This window comes from Myodes glareolus, chromosome 2 (genome assembly GCF_982192425.1).
Source record: "Myodes glareolus chromosome 2, mMyoGla1.1, whole genome shotgun sequence".
NCBI lineage: Eukaryota > Metazoa > Chordata > Mammalia > Rodentia > Cricetidae > Myodes > Myodes glareolus.
Window position 1 is genome coordinate 100411100 of NC_142027.1, and position 24044 is coordinate 100435143.

Consider the following 24044-nt stretch of genomic DNA (forward strand, 5'->3'; position numbering starts at 1 on the left):
GGGCTTGGTGAGTTGTTTGTTGCACAAGCATGAGGATCTGAGCTCGGATCACCAGCATGCATGTAAAAGTCAGGCGTGGTGAGCATCTGCAACCCCAGTGCTGGGAGGAATGAAGGTAGGCAGACTCCAGGGGCTCCTTGATAGTCAGTCTAACTAATTTGATGAGCTAAAGGTTCAGTAAAGAGACCCTGTCTCAGGGCTGAAAAGATGGCTCTGGATCCGACAGAAGCACGATGCGGGAAGAGAGCATGCGCACCTGGTGAAGTAAGGCTGGCGTCTGTGATCCCTTGAGGGGAGGGACTCTGGGGCTCCGGGGAGGGCTATGTGGGCGGAGGTGGCTGCAGGCGGGGATAGTCGAGCGCTGCGTCTCCACGCACAGCCGCACAGCCGTACGGAGCCGCCACTGCAGAGCTCCAGCCCTGCTCCTTGCGCATCCGCCCGGAGCCCCTCGGCATTCACGCTGCGCCATGGCCAAGGCCGCCGATGTCTGGTCCGACCTCCGCCTCGTCTTCTGGCTCGCCTGCCTCCTGCCTTTAGGCCCTGCGAGGGTGGCTGCAGGTAAGCCAGAGCCTGCCTGGAGCTGTCCAGTGCTATCTGGAACTTGAGCTACCGAGATGACTCGGGGCGTCGTACCCCTGCTGGACACCCCTTTGCCCAGAAGTCGCCCAGCACTAGGGGTGTCTCCCTGCTCTCTCCCTCGATGCCTGCCTCCAGCACTCTGCCCTGGGAAACACATCCATCCCGATGCTTGGGACTGGTACTCACTGGGGGGGAGGGACAGGGAGCATGGATGCATGCTGGGAACCCCGGGTGGGCTGGGAGAGAGGTCATCGCGCCTCAGACTCCCCCAGGGAGAACCGCCCCCCATTGCCTGCACGGGGTGGCGCTTTTGCTTTAAGATGTCACCTTTTTCTAGAGATTTCCACCGTGATTGCGTTGGCTTAGGGGCGGCGCAGGTACTAGTCTACAGCCGAGGAGGCCAGTCTGCCATTTCCTCCCTGGGAATGATTTTTTAAAAAATGGGACCTTGAGCCGACAGATTCTTCCCCAGGCTCACCAGGACCCATCTCTCCGTGATGAAAAGACCACCATCAACCTTCCTACCCCATTTTAGGAGTAACAAACGACCCAGATTCGAGAATTGTCAGAGACCGGTGGGTTGTGAGCAGCTGAAAAAAAAAAAAAAAAAAAGGCATCATTCTTCACCGCACATCCGCCCATTAAAAGAGGTGGGGGAGCGGGGAGAGGGGAGCTGGTGCAGATCTGAGAGAACGGCAGAGCCACGAAGTAAATTAAAAATAAAAAACAACCTGCGCTTTTGGCATGCATCAGAGGATTTTGTGGGAGTTTTGCATATATAAAATTATCTGCACTCTCTCCCTCTCCTGGAAATTCAACATAGAAGTCATCTAGAAATGGACACCCTGATCCACTGGCTTATATGTCTAGAAGTTATGTGATTTAAATTATAAGAAATACACAATAAAATATGTCTGTCTGTCTATCCATTCATTCATCCACACACCCATTCATCCCTCTCTCCCTCCACCCACTCACCAACCCTCCCACTCATCCATCCCTCTCTCTCCACCTATCTATCTATCTATCTATCTATCATCTATCTATCTATCTATCTATCTATCTATCTATCTATCTATCTATCTATCTATCATCTATCTATCTCAAGGCAGTATTTCTCTGTATAACCCTGGCTGTCCTGGAACTCACTCTGTAGCCAGCCTGGCCTCGAATTCAGAGGTCCTCCTTCAGGCTCCTGGTACTGGGATTAAGGCGTGTGTCATCATATCAGGCAATATCTATTTTGACATGAGGTCTTCAGGAACTGCCCAGGCTGTTTTCTAACTTGCACCCTTCTGCTTCCCCTTACCCAGTGCTGGGATTAGAAGCATGAGTTGCCACTCTAGTCAGTCATCCACACACCCACACACACTCACGCACACACACACATACACATGCACACACTTGGGATGCAGAAACAGGTGGATTTTTGTGTTATGTAGACCATCACAGACGTGCTTGACAATTTTTTTTCACTGCCTACATGTGCTGTGTGAAAAGGCCACAGTAGCCATTTCTAGAATGTTCCAGGGAGAACATCATGGGGAAACAGTAAAACCTGGAAACCTGGTAGGAAAACTGGGGCCATGCTTTTGAGACAATTGCCCCTTCTTTCTGTTTTGGCACACTTAGCTCTATGTCACATGAGCACATTTTGGGGTGCCTCCGAGCCCTTGCCTTGGTGGCTGCCTATGCTCCTTATTCATCTGGGCTCCCAAACGTGAAAGATGAATTTGGATGAGCAGAATCACAGGGGATGCTCTGGCTCTGGTTCCTTCAGCCACACTTGGCAACGTTCTTCACTGCCCATCTTAGCATGGACACCCTGGACACTTCCCAAAGCCCAGAGGAAGAAGGAGGTCACCTTGACCCAGAGGGGTCCAGGCTCTCATGTGACCTGGTCTGAAGATGACCTTGAACTTCTAATCCTCCTGCTTCCGCCTCCAGAGTTTTGGAGGTTATAAACGTGTGCCCCCACACTCAGCCTGATGAGGTACTGGGGATAGATCCCGGGACCTCATTAGGTAGTCACGCTATTAACTGAGCTCTATTCCCAGTCCCAGCTTCCAGTTTGTTGTTGTTTGGGACGTTTTTATTGTTGGTGGTGTTTTGTTCTGTTTTAAGACGGGGCCTCATTATGTAGCCCCACCTGGCCTGGAATTCATTTATGTGGACCAAGCTAGCCTTGAACTCACAGAGATCGGCATACCTCTGCCTCTCAGGTGCAGTAAAGACGTAGTACACCACCATGCCTGGTGCAGCTTCTGTTTCTAATTTCTTTTTAATTTTTAAATTTATTTTTATTTATGTGCATGCACATTTATCATTGTGAGTGTATGTGCACACGCATTTGAATGCCTGTAGAGACGAGATGAGGACATTAGACTCCCAGGATCTGGATGTGGGCTGTCCATAGTAGAGGCTGAGAACTGAATTTAGGTCCTATGGGAACAACAATGTCTCTTAACCTCTGAGCCATCACTTTAGTCCAGCTTCTGGTTTTCTGGGGGTTTTTTTTGTTTGTTTGTTTGTTTGTTTTTGGGTTTTGGGGGGTTTTTGTTTTGTTTGTTTTTTGGGTTTTTTTTTTTTAGACCATTGTGGTCTCTTCCAGGCAGGGTTGGTGGAATTCCTAGGAGCTAGGCAGCCATTTGCAACAGTATCGTCAGTGGGTCCTCCTTCTTCCCAGCTCCAGCCAGCTGCCCCCTGATTCCATTTCCATGGCAACCGATCTGCGTCAGCCCAGTCTCACTGCAGATGCAGGATGGCAATTAACATGCAGCTTAGTGTCCCCGCCACCTTAGAGCCTCGCTCTGGTCCTTGTTCCTCCTCCACTTGAGTGGGAGGAAGAAGGGGCTGGGTGGAGGGGGAGGGGCGACAGGTAAGAGCCCTTGAGGAAAGAGATGTGCTGCCTGCCAACTAGAGGGAGGGCAAAAAACCCCGGGGGATAGCAACAGTAGCCCTTTCTTTTTGTGTTGCGTGCTTGCCTGAATGCTACGACAAAATAGGAATTGGGGCTATAGAGATGTCTCAGAGGGTAAAGGCACTTGCTGCCAAAGGCGAAGATCTGAATTTGGTTCCTGGAACCCATATGTTAGATGGAGAAAACTGACGCCCCTGCTACATGCCCGTTGTGATACATACATGCACATGTATGTTCAAGAGCACACACACACACACGCATGTATACACACACACACATGCATCCCTTCCCAAAAATGATAAATAAGTGTTCAAAAATAGAGTTCATCGTGTCAGGGAATTTATGGCAGCAGGGGCCATGGCAGCTGGTCATATTGCATATACAGTCAGATGGATCTCTGTGAGTTCGAGGCCAGCCTGGTCTACACAGAGAGATCCTGTCTCTAAACTAAACTAAACCCCACCACGGTGACCATATTAACCTTCAAACCCATGGTATCTTGGATAGCAGTAGTGGCCTATGCCTTTAGCATTTTGGCTTAAACAGCTTTATAACTCAACACATGGATTGAAAGAAAAGGGATTCATAATAGGAACCAGGGGGCAGAGCAATAGAAAAGACTGAAGCCAAAGTCCTCGTGAGATAAACGGGCACATTTGCACACAGAACGTTCTCCTGGTTTTGCTGAAGACTCCAGCAGGTATCCTGTGGACTCATCCTGAAGAGGAACATGTCCATGCTAGGTAACGCCGGCACCTGTGGGGGTGGGGTACACAGAAAGGGTGCAGACAGTAGTCCCCAGGTGAATGGTCTTCTGCAACAGTGTCAGGTGGCCTGGACTGTGTGCCACATCTTCCTTTCCAGGTAATCATGTGACTCAGAAGTCCCACCGAACCCTTACCATATGGTTTGTGTATGTGTGTGTGCATGCATATGTGTGTAGATGAGTATGTGTGTATGCACGTAGGTATGTGTGTGCACGCTTGTGGGTGTGTGCACTTGTGGGGCACGTGTGTGTGCGTGCATGTATGTGTGCATGTGTGTATTGTGTGCACACTTGTGGGTGTGTGAGTGCGTGCATGCACACTTGTGGCCATGTGGAGGGGGCATGTGTGTGCATGTGTGTATGTGTGCTTGTGGGCATGCATGGGTATGCACGATGGTGCACATGCATTCATGTATGTGCCCCTGTATTTGGAGGTGACAGGGAGACCTGGGGTGTCTTCCTCAGATGCTGTCCGCCTATGTATGGCTCAGCCTCATGCTGACCACTAATAACACATGGCTGTGATATAGACATTTGGGTTTTTGCTAATGTGACCTAGAGGCCCAAATCATAGTTTTAATAAAATTTAAACACAGTAGAATCTGGAGTTCACTGATTCCATTAGAATGACTGGCCAGCAAGTCCCAAAGATCTCCTGTCCCTGCCTCCTCCAGTCCAGGGACAGGTATACCTCATCATGCCTGGCTGCTGCTTACATGGGTCTGGGGGATTGAACCCAGGTCCTCGTCCCCACAGAGCCATGTCCCTGGCTCCTTACTACACGGTAAACATTTTGTTTGCATAATAAAGATGCGGGAGACTCTTGTCCTCTAGGAATTCAGAGCACACTGGGAGAGGAGAAGTCTCCGTTCAGTGTGGTTGCAATAGTAATGGGCCCAGTCTGTCAGGAGAGCATTGCGGGGTCAGGGCATGAGAAAACTTCCTACAGACGTACTGTAGGACCGAAGGTAGAACGGGCACTCTTTTTACTTTTAGATTTTTTTATTATTATTATTTTCAGCAGAATGTTTGCATATCCCGGGATCAAACGCAGGTCATCAGGACTTGGCAGCAAGTGCTGTTCCCCACTGATCCAGCATCCTGGGTACTGGGAATTTTTTTATTTTTTTAGACAGGGACTCATTATGTAGCCCTGCCTGGCCTGGAAGTCACTATGTAGGCCAGGCTGGCTTCAAACTCACAGGCCTCAAACTCAAACTTGCCTCAGCCTTCTGAGTGCTAGGTTTAAAGGCGTGTGCCACTGTGTGCCTTCTGGAACCGCAAGAGTTAAAGAGGCTGGCTGCCAGGGGGAAGTTTCCCAGCTGTGAATCTAGCCCCCAGAGGAAGGTTTGTGACTACATTAGATCAAATGTTAGAAGCTTGCTGGGGCAAGAAGGGGTGGGGCGTAGATCAGGGCCAGGAGCAGAGATCCAGATGACTGCACTTGGGGAGGGGGGTCCCTGGAAAAGGGATAGGATGGTGACGTAAAGGAGGAGGTGTGCCAGGAAAGAGAAAATCAGAGACCCGTGGCTGGTGTTTGGGACAGCTGGCTTTTTGTTCTGTTTTATTTTAAACAAACACTTCTATAGCACAGGTTGGTTTCAAATTCACCATGTAGCTGAGGATGGCCTTGAACTTGTGGACCTCCTGTTTCTACCTCCAGAGTGCCAGGACTATTGGTGTTTGTCACCATCATTCATGGACTGGAACCCAGAGCTCCCTTCACTCCTGGCAAGCACTCCACCCACTTAGCTATATACCCAGCCCCCAGCTGACCCCAGCGGGCTCTTTTTACCCTGACAAGAAGTGAAGAGAGAGCAAACGTTCAGAGGGACCACCGATGGGAAATAGATAGAGTTCTGGGCAAGCAGAAGTATTCTGTGTGCCTGCGGAAGACTGACCACTAGCCACAACACTGTTGTTAAACACGGGGAGTGGGAGGAGTGGTGGAAATGGGAGGGTGGAAGGGTGGTGGTGGTGGTGATGATGGTGGTGGTGATGGTGGTGCAGTGCCTGAGAAACATAAAGCGTGATTTAAGTAGATGCAAGCAGTAACATTAGGCTAATTTACACTTAGTTACATTTGGTTGCAGGGCAGACAGAATACAAAGGGAATACACACCGCTTGCTGTATAAATGCCTAAGGAGGCATGAGCCCCACTCAGGGACTTAGGTTGGGAACGTGGGTCTTCGTGAAATGAGTGGAGCCCAGCTGGGTGTGGTGGCATGAGCTTGTATCAGCTCATTCTAGACAGGGAGGAAGGAGGATTGCCACAAGTTCAACACCAGTCTGGAATGTGTAGGCCTGCCTCTGCCTCCTGAATGCTGGGAATAAAGGCATGAATCACTACAGCCCAGCTTTGTCCTGTTTCTTTAGCTGGAGTCTCACTATCTAGCCCAAACCAGCCTTGAACACGATCATTATGTAGCCCAGGGTGGACTCAAACATTTAATCCTCTTGCCTCAGCCTCCCTGGTGCTGTGATTACTGGCATACACCTCCAATCTTAGTTCAATTTTACTTGTTTGTTTGTTTGGTTGGTTGGTTGGTTGGTTGATTGGTTTTTCAAGACAGGGTTTCTCTGTGTAATGGTCCTGGCTGTCCTGGAACTCACTGTGTAGATCAGGCTGGGCTTGAACTCACTGAGATCCGCCTGCCTCTGCCTCCCAAATACTGGGATTAAAGGCGAGCGCCACCACCACCGCCCGGCTGGTTCCATTTTATTATTACTGTTGTTAATCTCTTATGGTGTCTGATTTGAAGTTCACCATGAACCGTATGTGTGAATGAGTGGGCTAACGAATGAACAAGGATGAAAACATTGGATATTGTGGGTCTGGACATCAAGACAGGGTCTTGTTAAGGATCCCCTGTAAATAAATAGAGACACTCTGTGATGCTACATTTATTTGAAGGGGGCAGAGGAAGTCTTGGGGGAGTTGGCTTTCTTCTTTGACCGGGGAATCAAACTCATGTCATCAGATTTGATGTGATGACATCTTGCTGGCCCCACTGTTGTCATTGATGACTGGAAAGGTTGCTGAAGGATTCCTCACTGTCTTCCTGAAACCTGGCCTGCATGTGTCTCCTAGGTCTCTATAATCTTAGTCTTACTACTGATGGTCCCGCTACCATTGGCACAGAAGTGACCATCTCAGCCAGCCTGGTGGTCAAGGACAATGGCAACCTGTCCCTGCCTGCAGACGCCCACCTCTACCGTTTCCACTGGATCCACGCGCCACTAATCCTCACTGCCAAGACCGAGAAGAATCTAACCTCAACTATCCACGTGGTGGGCAACGGGCCTGGGGACTTTCCAATCACTGTCTGGGTCACTGCTGTCGACTGTTGGATGTGCAAGCCCTTAGCCAGGAGTGCTCTGGTCCTCCCCATCAAAGGTGAGGCTCTCTGAGGGCCTTTCTTGGTTACTTAGTTGCTTTCAAAACTCTCTCATGTTGGGCAACCCGGGGCCTCGAACATGCTGTGCAAGAGCTTACCACTGCAATACACCACCAGGCCTGCTTTCAAGTCTTATGCATGTGTGTTTGCATGTATATGTTCTATGTTCTTGTGCGTGCATGCGTGCGTGCATATGAGAGAGAGAGAGAGAGAGAGAGAGAGAGAGAGAGAGAGAGAACACCTCTGGCATTGTTCTTCAGGCTGCATCCACCCTTTTAGATTGAGACAGGGTCTCTCATTGGTGAGCTCACCAGTTAGACAGGCTGGCCGGTCATTAAGCCCCAGCACTGGGATTATGTAGTTGGCATTTTCTTTGGGCCGACAACCAGCTCCCAAATAAAGACACTTGTTACTAATTATGAATGTAATTAGCTTAGGCTTGTTCCATAGTTCGTTTAACTTTAACCTGTTTCTATTCATCTGTGTTTTGCCTTGGGGCTTTTTACCTTTCTTTCATTCTGTATGTCCTACTTTCCTGCTTCCTCCCTGTCTGTCTGGCCCCTGGCGTCTCCCTGGCGGTTTCCTGTCATCTCCTTTTCTTTCTTCCCCAAACCTAAATTCCTCCTTCTCCTTACTCTCCCTGCCTGGAAGTACCGCCTAGCCCTTCTCCCTCACTATTGGCTGGTTGGCTTTTTAGTAGACCAGTCAGGTGCCATAGGCAGGCAAGGTAAAACAGCAACACATCCTTACATAGTTAAACAAATATCCTGCAGAAGGATTTTAAATGCAATCCACCACCATGCCCAGCTCTTTTGAAAAATGTCAGTTTGCGGGATCAAATTCAGGTTCTCATTCTTTCAAAGCAAACACTTCACCAACTGAGCCATCTCTGCTGCTCTCAAGCTCTTGGTGCAGAAAAAAAAAATCCAGCCTTGATAATTGACAGTAATCAAACAAAGGCAAATTATAAACATGGATTGTTTCTTGGTTGTTAATTAAGTAAAAAAAAGAGTCAGAAAATAGGGTCAGCGAGATGGTTCAGCAGGTAAAGGTGCTTGCTGCAAAGCCAAAGGACCTGAGTTCAATCCCCAGGACTTCCATGGTAGAAGGAGAGAACCCACTCTTGCAAGTTACCCTCTGACCTTGACATTCATATCATGGCGTGATTGCACACACAGGCACACACACACACATGCGCATACACAATGAATAAATAGATAAATAAATTAGATAAATGTAATTAGATCATTTTATTTTTTAAAAGAGAGAACTGGACAGTTGTCTCAGCGGTTAAGGGCATTTGTTGCTCTTGAAGACTACTGTGGTTCCATTTCCAGCCCTGCCATGGCAGCTCACAACTGCCTGTAACTCTTGCCCAAGGCGATCCATAACCTTCTCTGGCCTCCTAAAGCACCAGGCACACACACTAAACGATTTGGCAGTTTGGAGGACTTGCTGCTCCGGCAGAGGTCCAGAGTCCAGATCCCAGCACCCACCTGGGGCTCACAGTCTAAATGAATTTACCTTCAAGAAATCAGCCTTCATCTGGGTGATGCTTGATGCGCAAGATGGTGATAATAGGGAAAACGGGATATAAACACGAGAGATACACAACCCTTAGGGGACTGATTAAAGACCCTGAAGCAATTTGTGTGCCTTTTTCAGGAGTTGTGGAAGGGAAGGAGTCTTGTTAGAGAGCCCAGGCTGAAGTCAAGAAGATCCTCCTGCCTCAGCCTCCTCAGTGCTGGGGTTATAGGCATATGCTATGACACGCAGCTAATGTATATAAGTATTTTAAAGTGTTTTTTTTTACTACATTTATTTATTTAGTGAGGGTGTACATGTATGTGGGTACCTGTGCCATGGTGTCCATGTGGAGGTGAGAGGACAACAGACAGGAGTTGATTTTCTATTTCTTCTCTGTGGGACCTGGGGATTGAACTCAGACCGTCAGACTCAATGGTAGGTGCCTCTACCTATTGAGATGGTTGTCATCTCAATAGTCCCAATTTATGCAATTATTAATCATAACCTTTCAGGTGAGCTGTGATGTCCTGAGTGAAAATGCCCATGCTTGACAAATTATATAGGAAGTAATGCAAGCTCAGAATTTATGTAACTAAGCCCATAAATGCTGCTAACGTGAATGCGTGCAGTTGTCAGAAAGGCCAGAAGAGGGCAGCAGATAGCCCAGAGCTCCAGCCACAGATGTCCTGTGAGCCATCCCTGTGGATGCTGGGATCTGAACTCTGGTCCTTGTGATCAAGCGCCAGCTCTAGTCCTCCACTATGTTCTTAGTGTTGGGGATGGAACTCAGAGCCTCCTGCGTGTTAGGCAATTGACCATTTTCTGAGCCACATTCCCAGCCCCTCCCATATCCTTTAAATCCCCTCCCTGTGCCTCACAGGGTATGATGCAATATAAACCCCATAGGAGTAGTTGTTACGCTGTATTTCTTAGACAATATTAACAACAGCAAAAATAGCCTATATGTGTTCAGTTCTGATGCAAATTGGTTTGTTTTGAGACGGGGTCTCATGTAGTCCAGGATGACCTCCAACTCATAGCGTAGCCAAGGATGGCTTTGAACTCTTGATCCTCCTGTCCCAGCCTTCCAGGTTCTGGAATTACAAGTGTTGGCATCATGTTCTCCTTCTGCCCATGCCTTTCTTCGTGGTGGGTGGCCTTTTTGCCAGAAAGAGAAGTGTCATTGTGAAAGGGAGGTGGGGGCAGGGACACAGGTTGAGCGTTTGGCATGTGCTGTGAGTCGCTGCCAGCAGAGGGTGACTGGGATGTCTCTGCGTTGAGGGATCTATGGGGTCCCCCACACTGCCCGTAGTTCTGAAGGTCGGAGGACGATGAACCAGGGAGTGGTTGCTTTGTTCCTGCCCGAAGTCACGCTCAGGCTCTCCCTACCTCTGAGACTCACTCTCCTTTTGTCTTTCTCAGAGTCACTTGTGGGAAACCTAGTCGTTACCCAAAATTCCTCTGTGTCTTGGCCGAACTCCTACATCACCAAGAAAACCCTCAGATTCTCCTTCCTCCTCCATGACCCGAGCGACTTCTTCAAGTCGGCTTCCTTCTTCTACCGATGGGACTTCGGAGATGGGTATGCATTACTCTCTCTCTCTCTCTCTCTCTCTCTCTCTCTCTCTCTCTCTCTCTGTCTGTCTGTCTCCCCCCCCCCCCCCTTCCCACCTCTCTCCCTCTCTCTCTCCAAGGTCTCACTACAGAACCTTGACTGCCCTGGAGCTCATTATACAGATCAGGATGTTCTCAAATGCACAGAGATATACCTGCTTCTGCCCCTCCAGGATTGAAGGTGTGGGTGTGGGCCACCATGACCAGCTATTTACTCTGTTAAAAAAAAAAAACAAAACAACAACAACAAAAAACCTGCCAGGTGGTGGTGCACACTTTAGACCCAGCACTCAGGAGGCAGAGGCAGGGGCGGAGGCAGGTGGATTTCTGTAAGTGCAAGGCCAGCCTGGTCTATACAGAGAGTTCTAGGACAGCCAGAACTACACAGAAATCTTTCCTCTCTCTGTCTCTCCCTGTGTGTGAATTCAGAGGACAGCCTGTGGGAGTTAGTTTTCTCTTTCCACCACACGAGTTCTGGGGATCAATCAAACTCGGGTCATTAGGCTTGATAGCAAGTACTTTACCCACCGAGCCATCTTATTAACCTCAGATGTGAGCCTACAAGTATTATACAGTAAAAGTGCAGCTGACAAATCACTAGACAAATTCAATATATATATAATATTGTAAAGAACCGGTTTTGCAGAGTTGCAGGAACACCTCACTGTCAATTCAGTAGAAACCTTGTGGAATCATGGCATTTCTCCTTTCTATGATATCCCGGCAGTGTAAACCTGACTTTTCCTGTAGGGCAACCCGATACCTTCCCCACACCTTGAAGCATTGGTGTGAAAGCATCCACTCAGTCAAACCTTTGTTCTCACAGCCAAAAATCTACATAAAACTAGGCCCCCACAACTTTATTGACAGTACTCACTGATAAGGAGCCCCAGACAGGAGGTGGGGCTAGCAGCAGACTCGGGAAGGAGGAATCTGCTGGCCCCTGCTCTAAACAAATTACTAATATTGTGCATCACCCTTCACCTTGGCTTCAGCTAGCATAAGATCATAGTCTTTTGTACTGTCTATACAGGAAGAAGGCTGAGTCGCTAAAACTAGCTTCAGAGAGAAAAATTCTCACCTGAGCATCTTGCTGGAGTCAAAAGCAAAGTCCCCCAAAGAGATTCCTTTTAACTCAACCAGCTAGACGCTAATGCAAATCAAGCCCACAGGTTGCTATGGCTACCAACGCTGTGTTCCCAGTCACCGGGGAGCTTCACAGCCACGCCCCCTCGGAGCCGTAAGGCGCCTCCTCGTCAGATCCACCGGGTTTTTGTGATTCTGTGAAATGTCTGTTTGATACTATTGTTACCGCCTACGGGCCTGCTAACTTGTCTGCATGCCTACATAAACCAAAAGCTTTGTGGAGAACAGCCCTTCTTTTCTCCTCGCCTTTCCCTTTTTTCTTATCGACCAAGGAATAAAGAAACAAGCCTGAGTAACAGGCTTGAGTCAGTCAGTTCGGTCTGCCCCTCAGATCCCTTTCCCTAGCCAGTTTTTGCCCATTGTAGCGAATCTTTCTGGATCCTGAGGGGTTTAAAGGGCTTAACCCCAAAAGAAATCTCGATTGGTTGAATTGTTCTTGGTTTCTTTTCTAGATTTGTTTTTATTTTTCGTAGTCACACGAATGCGTGTGTGTTCATGTCTGAGTATGGATAAGTGAAGATGAGTGTCGGGTGCCCATGGGGGCCACAGGAGAGTGACAGGTCCCCCAGGGTTCGAGTTAAAGACGGTTGTGAACTGCCCAGCATAGATGCTGGGAACCAACTGCACTCAGGTCCTTTGCAAGAGTGTGGTCTTAACCACTGAGAAATCTGCCACACCCTAAGAAAGGATGAGATCCTGGCATGGGGGCACAGGCCTTTAATTCCATCACTTGGGGGGTGTGGGTAGGAGTATCAGAACATGAAGGTCAGCCTGGGCTACAGAGCAAGTCTAAGGCTAGCCCGGGCTCATAAGCCTCTACCTCAAAAGTCAAAAACAAACAAGCACAAACATAGAAAGCTAGAACCAACAACTTTAAATTTAAAAGCTACGGGTTTTGGTTTTTGCTTGTTTCCACGTTGGAGACAAAGCTTGTCTGTGTGGCCCAGGCTGGCTTTGAACTTAAGATCCTGCCTCAGCCTCTCAAACGCTGAAGCTACAGGTGCTTCCATGATGCTTTGTTGGATGCGCTTCCGAATTCCTGGAAGGGGAAATGGTTGCGTTCATATCCCTTCTCCTCGTCTTCTTGTAGGACCTTGCTGATAACCGACAACCCTGTGGCCTATTACAACTATTCGAATGCCGGAACCTTCACAGTGAAGGTCAGGGTGGTGGCAGAATGGGAGCAAACAAAGCCGGATGCCACGAAGGGCATCGTGCAGAAGAGCGGAGACTTCTCGGCTTCCTTAAGGCTTCGGGGTAGGTCTCCCTCTAGGTTGGCTGTAGCTGAGGAGCCCCCAGACAACGATCCTTCCAGATCCATGTGACTCTGGGCTAGCATGGGGTTGCACTACATGGATATTCTTGGAGCCATCTTCACTGTTCATGTCTGCTCGGGAGAGTCCACCCAAGGCCGCAGACAGAGTCACACAGTCAGTCCTTAGCAGAGCTGGCATTTGAGTTCAGGCTATCCTGCCCCCAAATCTGAGCTTGACCAGACACCTACCACTAGGGAGCTGGTCCTTGATGGTCCTTGTTCTCTAGTCAGTTTCAGATCAAAGCTGGCTTGGGAGGGTGGGAAGCCTCAGTCTAGCTACCTGGTGTTGGTCAGTTTTCAGAGATTTCTTCGTATGTGTGCATAGGTGGGTGTGAGGGTGCGTGAATGATGTGCATGTCCACCCAAGTTCATGTGTAACGTGTGTGTGTGTGTGTGTGTGTGTGCACGTGCGTGTGTAGGTGAGTATACACATACATGCATTTGCACATGGAGATCAGAGGAAAACCTTGAGTTTTCAGATGCCAATCCACCTTTTTAAAATTAATCATTTTTGACAGTGTAGTCCTGGCTAGCCTGGAACTCACAGAGATTGGCCTGCAGCTGCCTCCATGTGCTAGGATAAAAGGAGTGTGCCACCACTCCTGACTCAACACCCTTCTCTTGATACAAGCATCTGTCACTGGCCTGGAGCTCACCTAGTAGGTTAGTCTGGGTGGCCAGTGACTCTCAGGGATGCACACATCTCCTCTGCCCCAGCAGCACTGGGATTCCAAGCAGATGTCACCGTGCCCAGCAGTTTTTTAGGTGCTGGGGGGAAATGCAGCTCTACACTTTATTGGCAGTTCCGGTTTGGTCCCTTGCTGTAATAAAACACTCTGACAAGCGAGGCGGTGGAGGTGCATGCCTTTACTCTCAGCACTCGGGGCAGAGGCAGGCAGATCTCTTGAGTTTGAGACCGGTCTGCTCTGCAGAGCAAATTCCTGGACAACAAGGGCTGCACAGAGAAGCCTGTCTCAAAAACAAACAAACAAACAAACAAAAACGAAAGAAACAACTCTAAAAAGCCCATTCTGACTAAAAACAACTCAGGGGAAGAAAAAGTTGATCTGGCTTACACTCCAGGCTGCAGTCCATCAGTGAAAGAAGTCAAGGAAGGAACTCAAGGCAGGAACCTGAAGGCAGGCCTACTTGCTATTCCACACAACATTCCCTCCAACCAAGGAACTCGTGTCAGGGAAGTACAGCAGGTGACTCTAGGCTGTGTCAAGTTGACAGTTAACTAACTAGGACATCCAAAGAGCTGTCTCTCCAGCCCTTGAGAGGATTTCCTTGCCTCTGGTCATGGCTGGCGCTTTTCATCTGGCATAGTCAATGGCTTAGTGACCGTGGGTAAGAGAGTGGCTGGAGGTGGCCATGCAACCATAGGGCTGTGCAACTTGTATTGATCCTCAGCCACTGGGTCTAACGGCTTCCTCCTTTCTTACAGAGGCCCTTCAAGGCATCCAGATTTCGGCGCCCACCCTCTTGCAGACATTCCAAAAGCTGACAATGAGCCTGAACTTCCTCGGGAGGTGAGTGAACCCCCAGAGTGCTGTGTGTGTGTTCTGTGGCCTCTCCACACTTCCAGTGACGCGAAAGATCCTGCTCTTTCCCTTGAAGAGCTTGGGTTTCGTGCGAGCACGCTACTGTTCTGCCCTGTGGCTATGAAATGGGGAAGAACTCTGGGCATAGCTCTTTCATATTTTTGATTTCCTGTATCTGGAGTGTTTGATGTTGAGATGTATTAGTTAACCGTTTCCTTGCTGCACAATGCCAGATGAAAACAACCGAAGGGAGGAAGGGTTTATTTCAGCTCACAGTTCATAGTGGGGAGGCAGAGCAGAGGGACCTTTAGCTAACTGGCCACATAACATCCACAGTCTGGAAGCAGAGCGTGATGGATGCCAGTACTCAACCCGCTTTTCCCTTTTTATTAAATCTAGGACCGTAACCCATCGAATGGTGCCACCCACATTCAGAGTGGGACTTCCCACCTTCATTAACCTAACCTAGAAACCCCGTCGCAGATATGCCCAGAGGTTTGTTTCCATGGTGATTCTAAGTCCTATTAAAGATGAACCATCACATGGACCAGGGCAGCCTGGTATCTGTATGGAAAGGACTCTGAGGTTTCTGCCCTGTCACCTTCGCTGGGCTTGGTCACAAGCCACTTCTGAAAATGTGTACCCGCTCCTCTGTAGCCCCCCTCTGCAGGTGTGCTGGGGCCTCAAGCCGGAATGTCTCCCAGTGGAGGACAGAGAGTGCCACCCTGTGTTGGTGACCGGCACATCTTTGAATGTGACCCACGTCTTCCAGAACCCCGGGGACTACTGCTTCATCTTCCGAGCTGAGAATGCCATCAGCAGGGCAAACCAGTTCCACAGGATTCAGGTGTGGCCCTCCAGTAAGTGACACCTTGCCTTCTGCTGCAGTGCCATTAATAGGTATCAAAAGCCTGCCACCACCTCTGGTGATCGGCCAATCGCTTGGTCGCCGATTATCGAGAACTGACTCCGCCAGCCCTAAGATCGTGAGTAGTTCTCCTGGGTAAAGAAACAGCCCCTGTTTCAATAACCAAATGCTAAAGCCACTAACACCACCACCACCACCACCAACTCTGCCAACATTGTCCTCACCAGACTCCACCAACAATCAACACTGCCAATCTTAGCACCAACCCCAAACTCCACCATTATTATCCTGAATACCCTGCCAACCTTAGCAGAGGCAATAAGTTCCACCAATACCATCAACAACACTCTGCCACCCCAGCCCCACCAACACCATCTCCAGCCCTCTACCAACCTCTGCACCAACACCGAACACCACCAGAAACATCCTTAACACTCTACCACTCTAGGCATTACTACCAAACTCTACCAACGCCAGCTCACTCTACTGACCTCTATACTGCCACCAAACTCCATCAACACCACCACCAGCTCTTTACCAACACCAGTGCCACAACCAAATTCCATTATGCTATCCCTAACACTCTATCAGCTTCATCACCCCTACTAAATACTATTTATAATACTCTACCCAGTCCAGCACCACCGCCAGCACCAAATTCTGCCAATACAGTCCTTAACACTCTACCAACCTAGTCACACAGCTTCCACCAACCCCATGAACATCAGCATGGTTAGACAGTAACAATGAAGTCAGTTCCCACGTGTTCCCACTTACTCATTGCCATCATCATCATCATCATCATCATCATCATCATCTGCCCCCCTATTCTCTGGTTTTTTTCTGAACCTCGAGAACCCTACCCCAACCTAGGCCCTGAATGACCTCAGGGACCATTGGGTCCCCTGGGCTCTGCTGGCTCCAACATGCTCTGGTGAGTGTCCAGAACCCCATGGAGAAGATACTGGCCCAGAGCTGGGGAGATGGCTCCATGGGTAGGTAAAATGCTGGATGTGCAAGTCTGAGGACCCGAGTTCCGATCCCCAGAATCCATAAAAGCAGATGCAGCAACCTGGGTCTGTAACCCCAGTACTATGGGCAGGGATGTGGAGATAGGAGGATTCTAGGGCTCCCTGGACAGTCAATCTAGCCGAATTCAGTAAGAGACCCTATCTAAATAAATAAATACGGTAGAATCTGGGTGTGGTGGTGCATACCTACAATTTCAATGTTTGGGAGGCAGAAGCAGGCAGAGCTTTGTGAGTTCAAAGCTAGCCTGGTTTATGGAGAAGTTCCAGGCTAGCCAGGGCTACCAAGTGGGACCCTGCCTCAAACGAACAACCCAAATAAGAATGGACTGACAAGATAACTCAGTGGCTTTTGGAGGCAGAGGCAGGCAGATCTCCACTAAGCCCGAGGATCTGAGTTCTAGTCCCAGGAAGGACATGGTGAAATGAGAAAACTAACTCTACAAAGTTGTTCTCTCTCTCTCTCTCTCTCTCTCTCTCTCTCTCTCTCTCTCTCTCCCCCTCTCCCTCTCCCTCTCCCTCTCCCTCTCCCTCTCCCTCTCTCCCTCCCTCCCCCCCCCACACACATACACACACTAAGTAAATATTAAATAAGTGCAAATTTAAAAAAATCCAACAAAACAAACATGAACCCTGAAAAACAAGGCAGAGCGTACTGAGCGATTGGGGGAGATAGCAGATTTTGACCTCTGGCCTCCACAGGGAAGCATGTCTGCACACACACACTCACACACACTCACGCACATCACCTTTTCTTGGGAAGCAGCCTCGTGATGGTGAAGGAAGAGCGATCAGCTGCCAAGTCAGCACATTCTCACCCCTCACCACATCGCTCTCCCTTGGCAGTCTCAGGTAGGAATGAGCCTCACGTAGCATGTTCAGAGTGAGGATTTGAACCCATGACCACCTAACTACAAGCACCAACCTCGTCCAACTCCACCAAGCTTTTCTTGGAAAGAGGCTTTGTGGGTGAGGCCAGAACTGCCAGGTAGGGCAAAGGCACAGCATGGCTTAGAAGGGGCTGGTGTCAGTTATTTCTACATCATTGCCAACTAAATTCCTGACCAAACAACTGGCATTGTTTTGAGAGAAAGGATCAGAGAGTTCATTCCGTGGTTGCTTGGCTCCGTGAACATGGGCAAAACATCATGGTCACCAGTGGGAGTAGGTGACTAGGGAACTTCTTCACAATAGACAGGAATCAGAGAAAAGGGCAACTTACCTCATGGCTGACAGGAAGTAGGCAGAGGGGATACAGGAAGGAGCCAGAGCAAAACACAGCCTTCATGTCCTTGGTGATGTAATGTCCTGCTTTCATCTCTGTTGTGGTGATAAAATCGTGATCAAAAGCAACTTGGGAAGGAAGAGGTTTATTTGGCCTACAGGTCCAGGGTATAGACCATCACTGAGAAACATCAAGGCAGGAATTCAAGCAGTGAGTCGACATCACATCCACACACAAGTAGAGAATTCTTCATTCATTTTTATGTGCATTGGTGTTTTTGCCTGCATGTATGTCTGTGTGAAGGTGCCAGATTTCCTGGAACTGGAATTACAGACAGTTGTGAGCTGCCATGTGGGTGCTGGGAATTGAATCTGGGGCTTCGGTAAGAACAACAGCCAGTGTTCTTAACCACTGAACCGGCTCTCCAGCCCCAGAATTCTTCACTTTTACACAACCTAGCACCCCAAACTAGGAAATCGTGCCGCTCACATTCAGGGTGGATTCTTCCTTTTCATTTGTTTACTGAGCTCTACATTTTTCTCTGCTCCTCTCCCTGCCTCTCCCCTTCCCCCTTCAACCCTCCGCAAGGTCCCCATGCTGTTCCTTTTCATTTAACAATCAAAACAGTCCCCCCACAGACATGCCATGGGCAAACCTGATCTAGGTGAACCCTCAATTGATACTGTCTTCTCAGGTGATTCTAGGTCATGCCAGGTTGACAGCTAACTATCACCTCTCCTCCAAAGACCCTCCCCCACCTTCCACCATCTCCCAGTAATGGCATTCGGGTACGTCTCTATCAAGAGATTAAGTCATTGACTAGACCAGAGCACTCAGGGACTATGGAAATACCCAGAGAGATATGTTTTCTATAGATTACAGTTTGATTCAGTTGACATAGGAACTAATGTCACCAGGGCTTCTCTCGTTCATCATGTAGACTTTGGAGTCATACAACTTCACTCTTACCTACCTGTCATTGAGTCCAGCCTACACGCCAGGGGTAGGGAATTTAACTGCCCCTGAGAAGAGATCACTGAATTAAAAAAGAAAAGAAATGAAATGAAAGGATGATATGACTGCTCCCAAAGCACAGAGAAGATTTTTATGGTAGATAGAAGGGAGAATGCAGCCAGCGAGAACAGTACAGGCTGAACATGGCTGGCAGATTAAACTGGACCATGAGAGGAGAGGGGAGCGTTGACCAAGAGAGGCAGTCAGGGCTAAGAGATCAAGTGACCAAAATGGTTGCCTTATAGGGATCAGGCTGGGGAAAGAGACATGGAAGCCCAGTCCCTGGGAGGGAGGGGCTTAGGGACCAGCGTGATGAGGGGTTTTGAGAGGAGCCTAGGGATGCCAGGAGAACAAGGGGGAGCCACAGACACTGAGTGAGGCTTGTCCATTGTTTCTTTGAGACCTAACAACTGCCAAGTAGATTATGGATATATTTTTAAACATTTGCATACTTTATTTATTTTTCTGTCTCTCTCTCTCTCTCTGTGTGTGTGTGTGTGTGTGTGTGTGTGGTGGGGTGTGTGGTTAGAAGCCCATGTAGATGCCTGAGTTTCATGTTATGAACCATCTTCTGGGGAGTTGGAGAGAAGGCTCAGCAGTTAAGAACACTTGCTCTTATAGAGGATCCAGGTTTATTTCCAAGCACCCACACAGTGCTTCACAGTCATCTGTAACTCCATTTCCCGGGGATCCAGTGCCCTCTTCTGACCTCCACAGATACCAGATACATGTTGACATAAAGGCAAAACAATCATACACATAAAGAAATAAAAAGAATGATCCTCCCGCTGAAGTGACCGCTCAGGAGTTAAGAGTGCATACTGTTCTTGCTAAGGACCTGAGTTCGGTTCCCAGCACCCACATTGGGGAGTTCATAATGTCTGTAATTCTAGTCTAGAGGGATCCGATACTCTCTTCTGGCATTCAAGGACACTGCACTAACATGTGTACACACACAATGAAATATTAATAAAAGTACCTTAAAAGCACCATTCTTGATCACTCTTCCATCTTATTCAATGAGGTAGGGTCTCCCAGTCAAACCCAGAGCTTACTAACATGGCTAGACTCTGCACCTGTTGGCTCTGGTTATCCTGTCTCCACCTTCCATGGCTGGAACTACTGCAGACCACTGTGCCCACCTGGGATTTATGTGGGTTCTGGGGATTTGAACTCTGATCCTCAGACTTGAGCAGCAAGTGGCCAACCACTGAGCCATCTCCCCAGCCCCAGGTTGTTGCTTTTGAATTTTTCATTAAGTTCTGTTTTTTTTTTTCCTGTGGAAATAGACTATATGTACACGGGAGAAGAATTTCTCTAATGGGGTTTGCCTGTGTTCACCTCCATTGTGCTTGCTTCTTTAGAGCCAGAATTTTGGGCTCAGCCAGTAAAGTGCTTACTTTGCAAACATGAGGATCAGAGTTTGGTCCCCAGAATCTGTGTAAAAAGCTGGACACAGCTAGGAGGCAGAGACAGCTGAATCCCTGGAGCTGGTCAGCCTGGCCTGCTTGGTGGAGGCCTTGATCCTGTTTCAAATAAAAAGCCAAAGGAATCCGAGGAACAGCACTGAGAGTTGTCCTGTTTTCCATAAACACACACGCCTGTGCACACTTATATACCTGCACACATAATATATCCACACACTTACACACAAAACCTGACATATTTACAAACTACTTATGTATTTATTTATTGTGGGTGCTCCTTCCTTCCTTCCTTCCTTCCTTCCTTCCTTCCTTCCTTCCTTCCTTCCTTCTTTTCCTTTCCTTTCAACACAGGGTTTCTTTGTGTAGCCCTGGTTGTCCTGGAACTCACTCTACAGACCAGGTTGGCCTCAAATTCAGAGCTCCGCCTGCTTCTCTCTCTCTGGTGCTGGGAATAAAGGAATGTGGCCCCGCCGCCTGGCTGCTGTGTGTGCTTGTATATGTGAGTGTGAGTGTGAGTGCCACAGCACATGCGTGGAAGTTCGGGAACAATGATGAGAAGCCAGCTATTTCCTTCCACCATCGTGTTCACGCCTGGCGTGGAACTCAGGTCATCAAGCTTGGCAGTACATGCCCTTTCCCACGACCCAGCATTTCAACTCCAGATATCCAGCCCTCTAACTTTGCTCTCTCCTTCCCAGCCTTCCAGCCATTTGTCTTTGCTTTCCCCTGCGCCACGCTGATCACCGTGTTGCTGGTTTTCATCATGTACATGACTGTGCGGAGTGCTACTCAACAGAAGGACATAGTGGAGGTAGGTGCCCTCTAGAATAGAGGCTAGACCACTGATCCAGAGAGGGTAGGTGCTCTGTAGGGTGGAGGCTAGACCACTGATCCAGGTGGGGTAGGTTTGGGATGATGCACCAGACAGACTTGCTGAGCTAGCTGGTGCCCCATCTGACTGTCTCTTTCCTGCTGAGCTCTCAAGTCCACAGAATAGGCTGGTGGGGGAACCAAGAGGCAGTAATTGACCACGGGGCCTTGTTCACCGTAGGTAACTGATTTTGACCTTTCTCCCCTGTCTGATTAGAGTCCGGAAGTCACTGGGCTCAAGTGCTGCTGCCAGCTGTGCTGTGGATCCCTCTTTCTGGACTCGCCATCCGAGTACCTGGAAATCGTCCGTGAGAACCACGGGCTGCTGCCGCCCCTCTACAAACCCATGAAGACTTACAACGTGTGAACTCCCCACCCCGCGCCTCTCAGTGTTCACTGATCACCCGTTGGGAGCTTCAGGCAGGGTGGCAGATGCTACTGAGCAGGAGGGGTTTAGACGGGTGTGGCCATTGGCCCAGACTGGTCGTTGATCTGTACAGTCCAGCTGTTGTCATTTGTCTTTGTGTGGCCCTCCCAGCTGTCATTCACTCATCTGTACACTCTAGTCACCTCTGTAAGCTTCCCCCTCCCCCTCCCCCCCTGTGCGGAGCAGGATTCTGAGAGTCGGTGTGTCCTATTAAGACTCTCCCAAGTGGACCTGGCTGCCCCTCGCCCTTTGCTTTCGTGGTAGCTCGTCTGTTGCTCATTGGGGATTCTTAAGGCCTTCCTCAATGCAGTTCTCCCTGAACCGGAGAGAACTAGGAAGGAGGTCACAGAGGGTTACAGATGCAGAGAGAAAGGTAACACACACTCAGATGGGCACACGCTTACAGCAAGGAAGGAAGGATGCGCACGTGTGTGATGGCGCATCTCAGATGATCTGCTGTGTGTCTACAAAGCTGGCTGTTGGGATGGACCTGAATCAAAACTCAAACGCAGCCCCTGAGCCTGCTCCTCTGTCCTTTGTCTCTGCAGTTCCATCACCAGGCCGTTCTGTTCCCTGCCTGCTTGCTCAAAGCTGGGTGGTGGGAGCGGGGAGGAATAAACACCAGGGAGTGAAGACTGCTTAGAAATTGACCCTCTTTTGTTGAAGCCTGTAAGATCAGTGTCTGCTGAGAAAAAAGAAGAAAAGAAGAAGTTGGAACAAAAAGAAAGGTGGAGCTAGTGAAGATTTGGGCTCTCTCTCTCTCTCTCTCTCTGTGTGTGTGTGTGAATGATACCTTACCCACTCAGTTGCTCCCAAGGTAGCAGAAGGAAGAATCAGGAGGCAAAAGACCCCTTAAAAGATTATAAATAAAAGCCTGGTGTGGTGGTGCACACCTTTAATCCCAGCACTGGGAAGGCAGAGGCAGACAGATCTCTGAACAGAGTTCAAGGTCAGCCTGGTCTACATAGTGAGTTCCAGGACATCCAGAGTCACACAGGGAGTCCCTGTCTCAAAAAAAGAAAGGAAGGAAGGAAGAAAGCAAGAAAGGAAGGAAGAAAGAATGCAAGAAAGGAAGGAAGGAAGGAAAGAAAAGGAAGGAATGAACAAAGAAAAGGAAATAAAAAGGATGGTGAGTGGGTACAGATGTAGGCATCCAGGCTTACCTGCACACCTAGCACACTAGGGGAGCCTGTACCTGTTGGATAAGGATGGTCAAGACTGTAAAGGTAGCTCTCTCTGTCGCTGTGACCGCTGGTTAGCAGCTCTCTGTCGCTGTAAAAACTGGTTAGCAGTTCTCTGTCGCTGTGACTGCTGGTTAGCAGTTCTCTCTCTGTCGCTGTGACCGCTGGTTAGCAGTTCTCTCTCTGTCGCTGTGACCGCTGGTTAGCAGTTCTCTGTCGCTGTGACCGCTGGTTGGCCCTTGGACATCCTGCTGAGATATAGTGTCCTTTCTTGTACCGCTCATTCCCATGACATCCTGCCATTATCCCTGAATAAAAGCTTCATCCAGCACACTCTGTGTGGCCGGGTAGTTTTGTTCCCTGTGTGTCAACAAAGCTCTGTAAATGATGCTTGGAAGCAGCATTTCTATAAGCAAACTATCCCTCAGGCATCTCGCGATGATGCAGACTAAGCAGAACCCCTTAGAGGTGCACTGGCCCAGGTGTGTGTGTGCCTTTCCTTGTCACCATTAGGACACCTGACCAAAGGAACTCGAGGAAGGCTTCCTTTCGGCTCTTGGTGTGCCAAGGCAGGCGGTCCATCGTGGCGGGGAAGAAGGCGAGGCAGCAGGAGCGTGAGGCAGCAGGTCACCTTTCCTTTATAAAATTTAGGCCACGGGTCCATGGGATTGTGCCCATGTTCAGAGAGGATCTTCTCTCCCTGTTAAACCTCCCTGAACATGTCTTCGCAGGCATGCCCAAAGGCTCGTGTCCTAGATGATTCTAAATTCCATTAAAGTGGCAGTCAAGAGTCACCATTACAGGCCCCCTAAGAGAGAGCTGGACTGGGAAAATGCTTTCCTTGGGACTCTGAGATTGATTCTCAGAGCCCATGTTTAAAAAATAAAAATAAAACAACAGCAAAATCAAAGCCAGGCACGGTGGCATGTGTCTGTCACCTCAGTGCTGGCGAGGCAGAAAGGATCCTTGGGAATCCACTGGCTAGCCTAGCGGAGCCAGCAATCTCCAGGTTAGTGAGAAACGGTATCTCAAGAAGCACAAGGTGGAGAGTCGCTGGGAATGAGACAGGAGGTTACCCTTTAGTCTAGCCTTTAACCACACATATGGGCACACATGTGCACAAGTACTCACATAGGCAAACATGTACATATTAGCATACAGAAATGCTTATTAGAAGCTTAATCTAGTTGTTTT

General features: G+C 49.0%; 1 protein-coding gene across 2 annotated transcripts; it reads left to right on the forward strand.

The window, feature by feature from the left end:
* The first annotated feature begins 374 nt into the window (after nt 1-374).
* Nucleotides 375-23183, forward strand: Tmem130 (transmembrane protein 130). Of its 2 annotated transcripts, none has more exons than XM_048436773.3 (8): nt 375-558; nt 7358-7663; nt 10614-10773; nt 13042-13208; nt 14714-14798; nt 15468-15670; nt 21071-21183; nt 21460-23183. In XM_048436773.3, the coding sequence occupies exons 1-8, from the start codon at nt 468-470 to the stop codon at nt 21607-21609; spliced, it is 1275 nt and encodes a 424-aa protein (XP_048292730.2). In that variant the 5' UTR covers nt 375-467; the 3' UTR covers nt 21610-23183. The 2 variants fall into 2 exon arrangements, with proteins under 2 accessions (XP_048292730.2, XP_048292731.2); XM_048436774.3 differs by lacking the exon at nt 375-558 and adding an exon at nt 4215-4242.
* Nucleotides 23184-24044: the final 861 nt, after the last annotated feature.

Coding starts and splice junctions, on each gene's coding strand:
- Tmem130 (XM_048436773.3), top strand. CDS start 468: ATGGCCAAGGCCGCCGATGTCTGGTCCGACCTCCGCCTCGTCTTCTGG. Junction 7,664..10,613: donor TCTGGTCCTCCCCATCAAAG/GTGAGGCTCTCT, acceptor TGTCTTTCTCAG/AGTCACTTGTGGGAAACCTA. Junction 21,184..21,459: donor AACAGAAGGACATAGTGGAG/GTAGGTGCCCTC, acceptor CTGTCTGATTAG/AGTCCGGAAGTCACTGGGCT.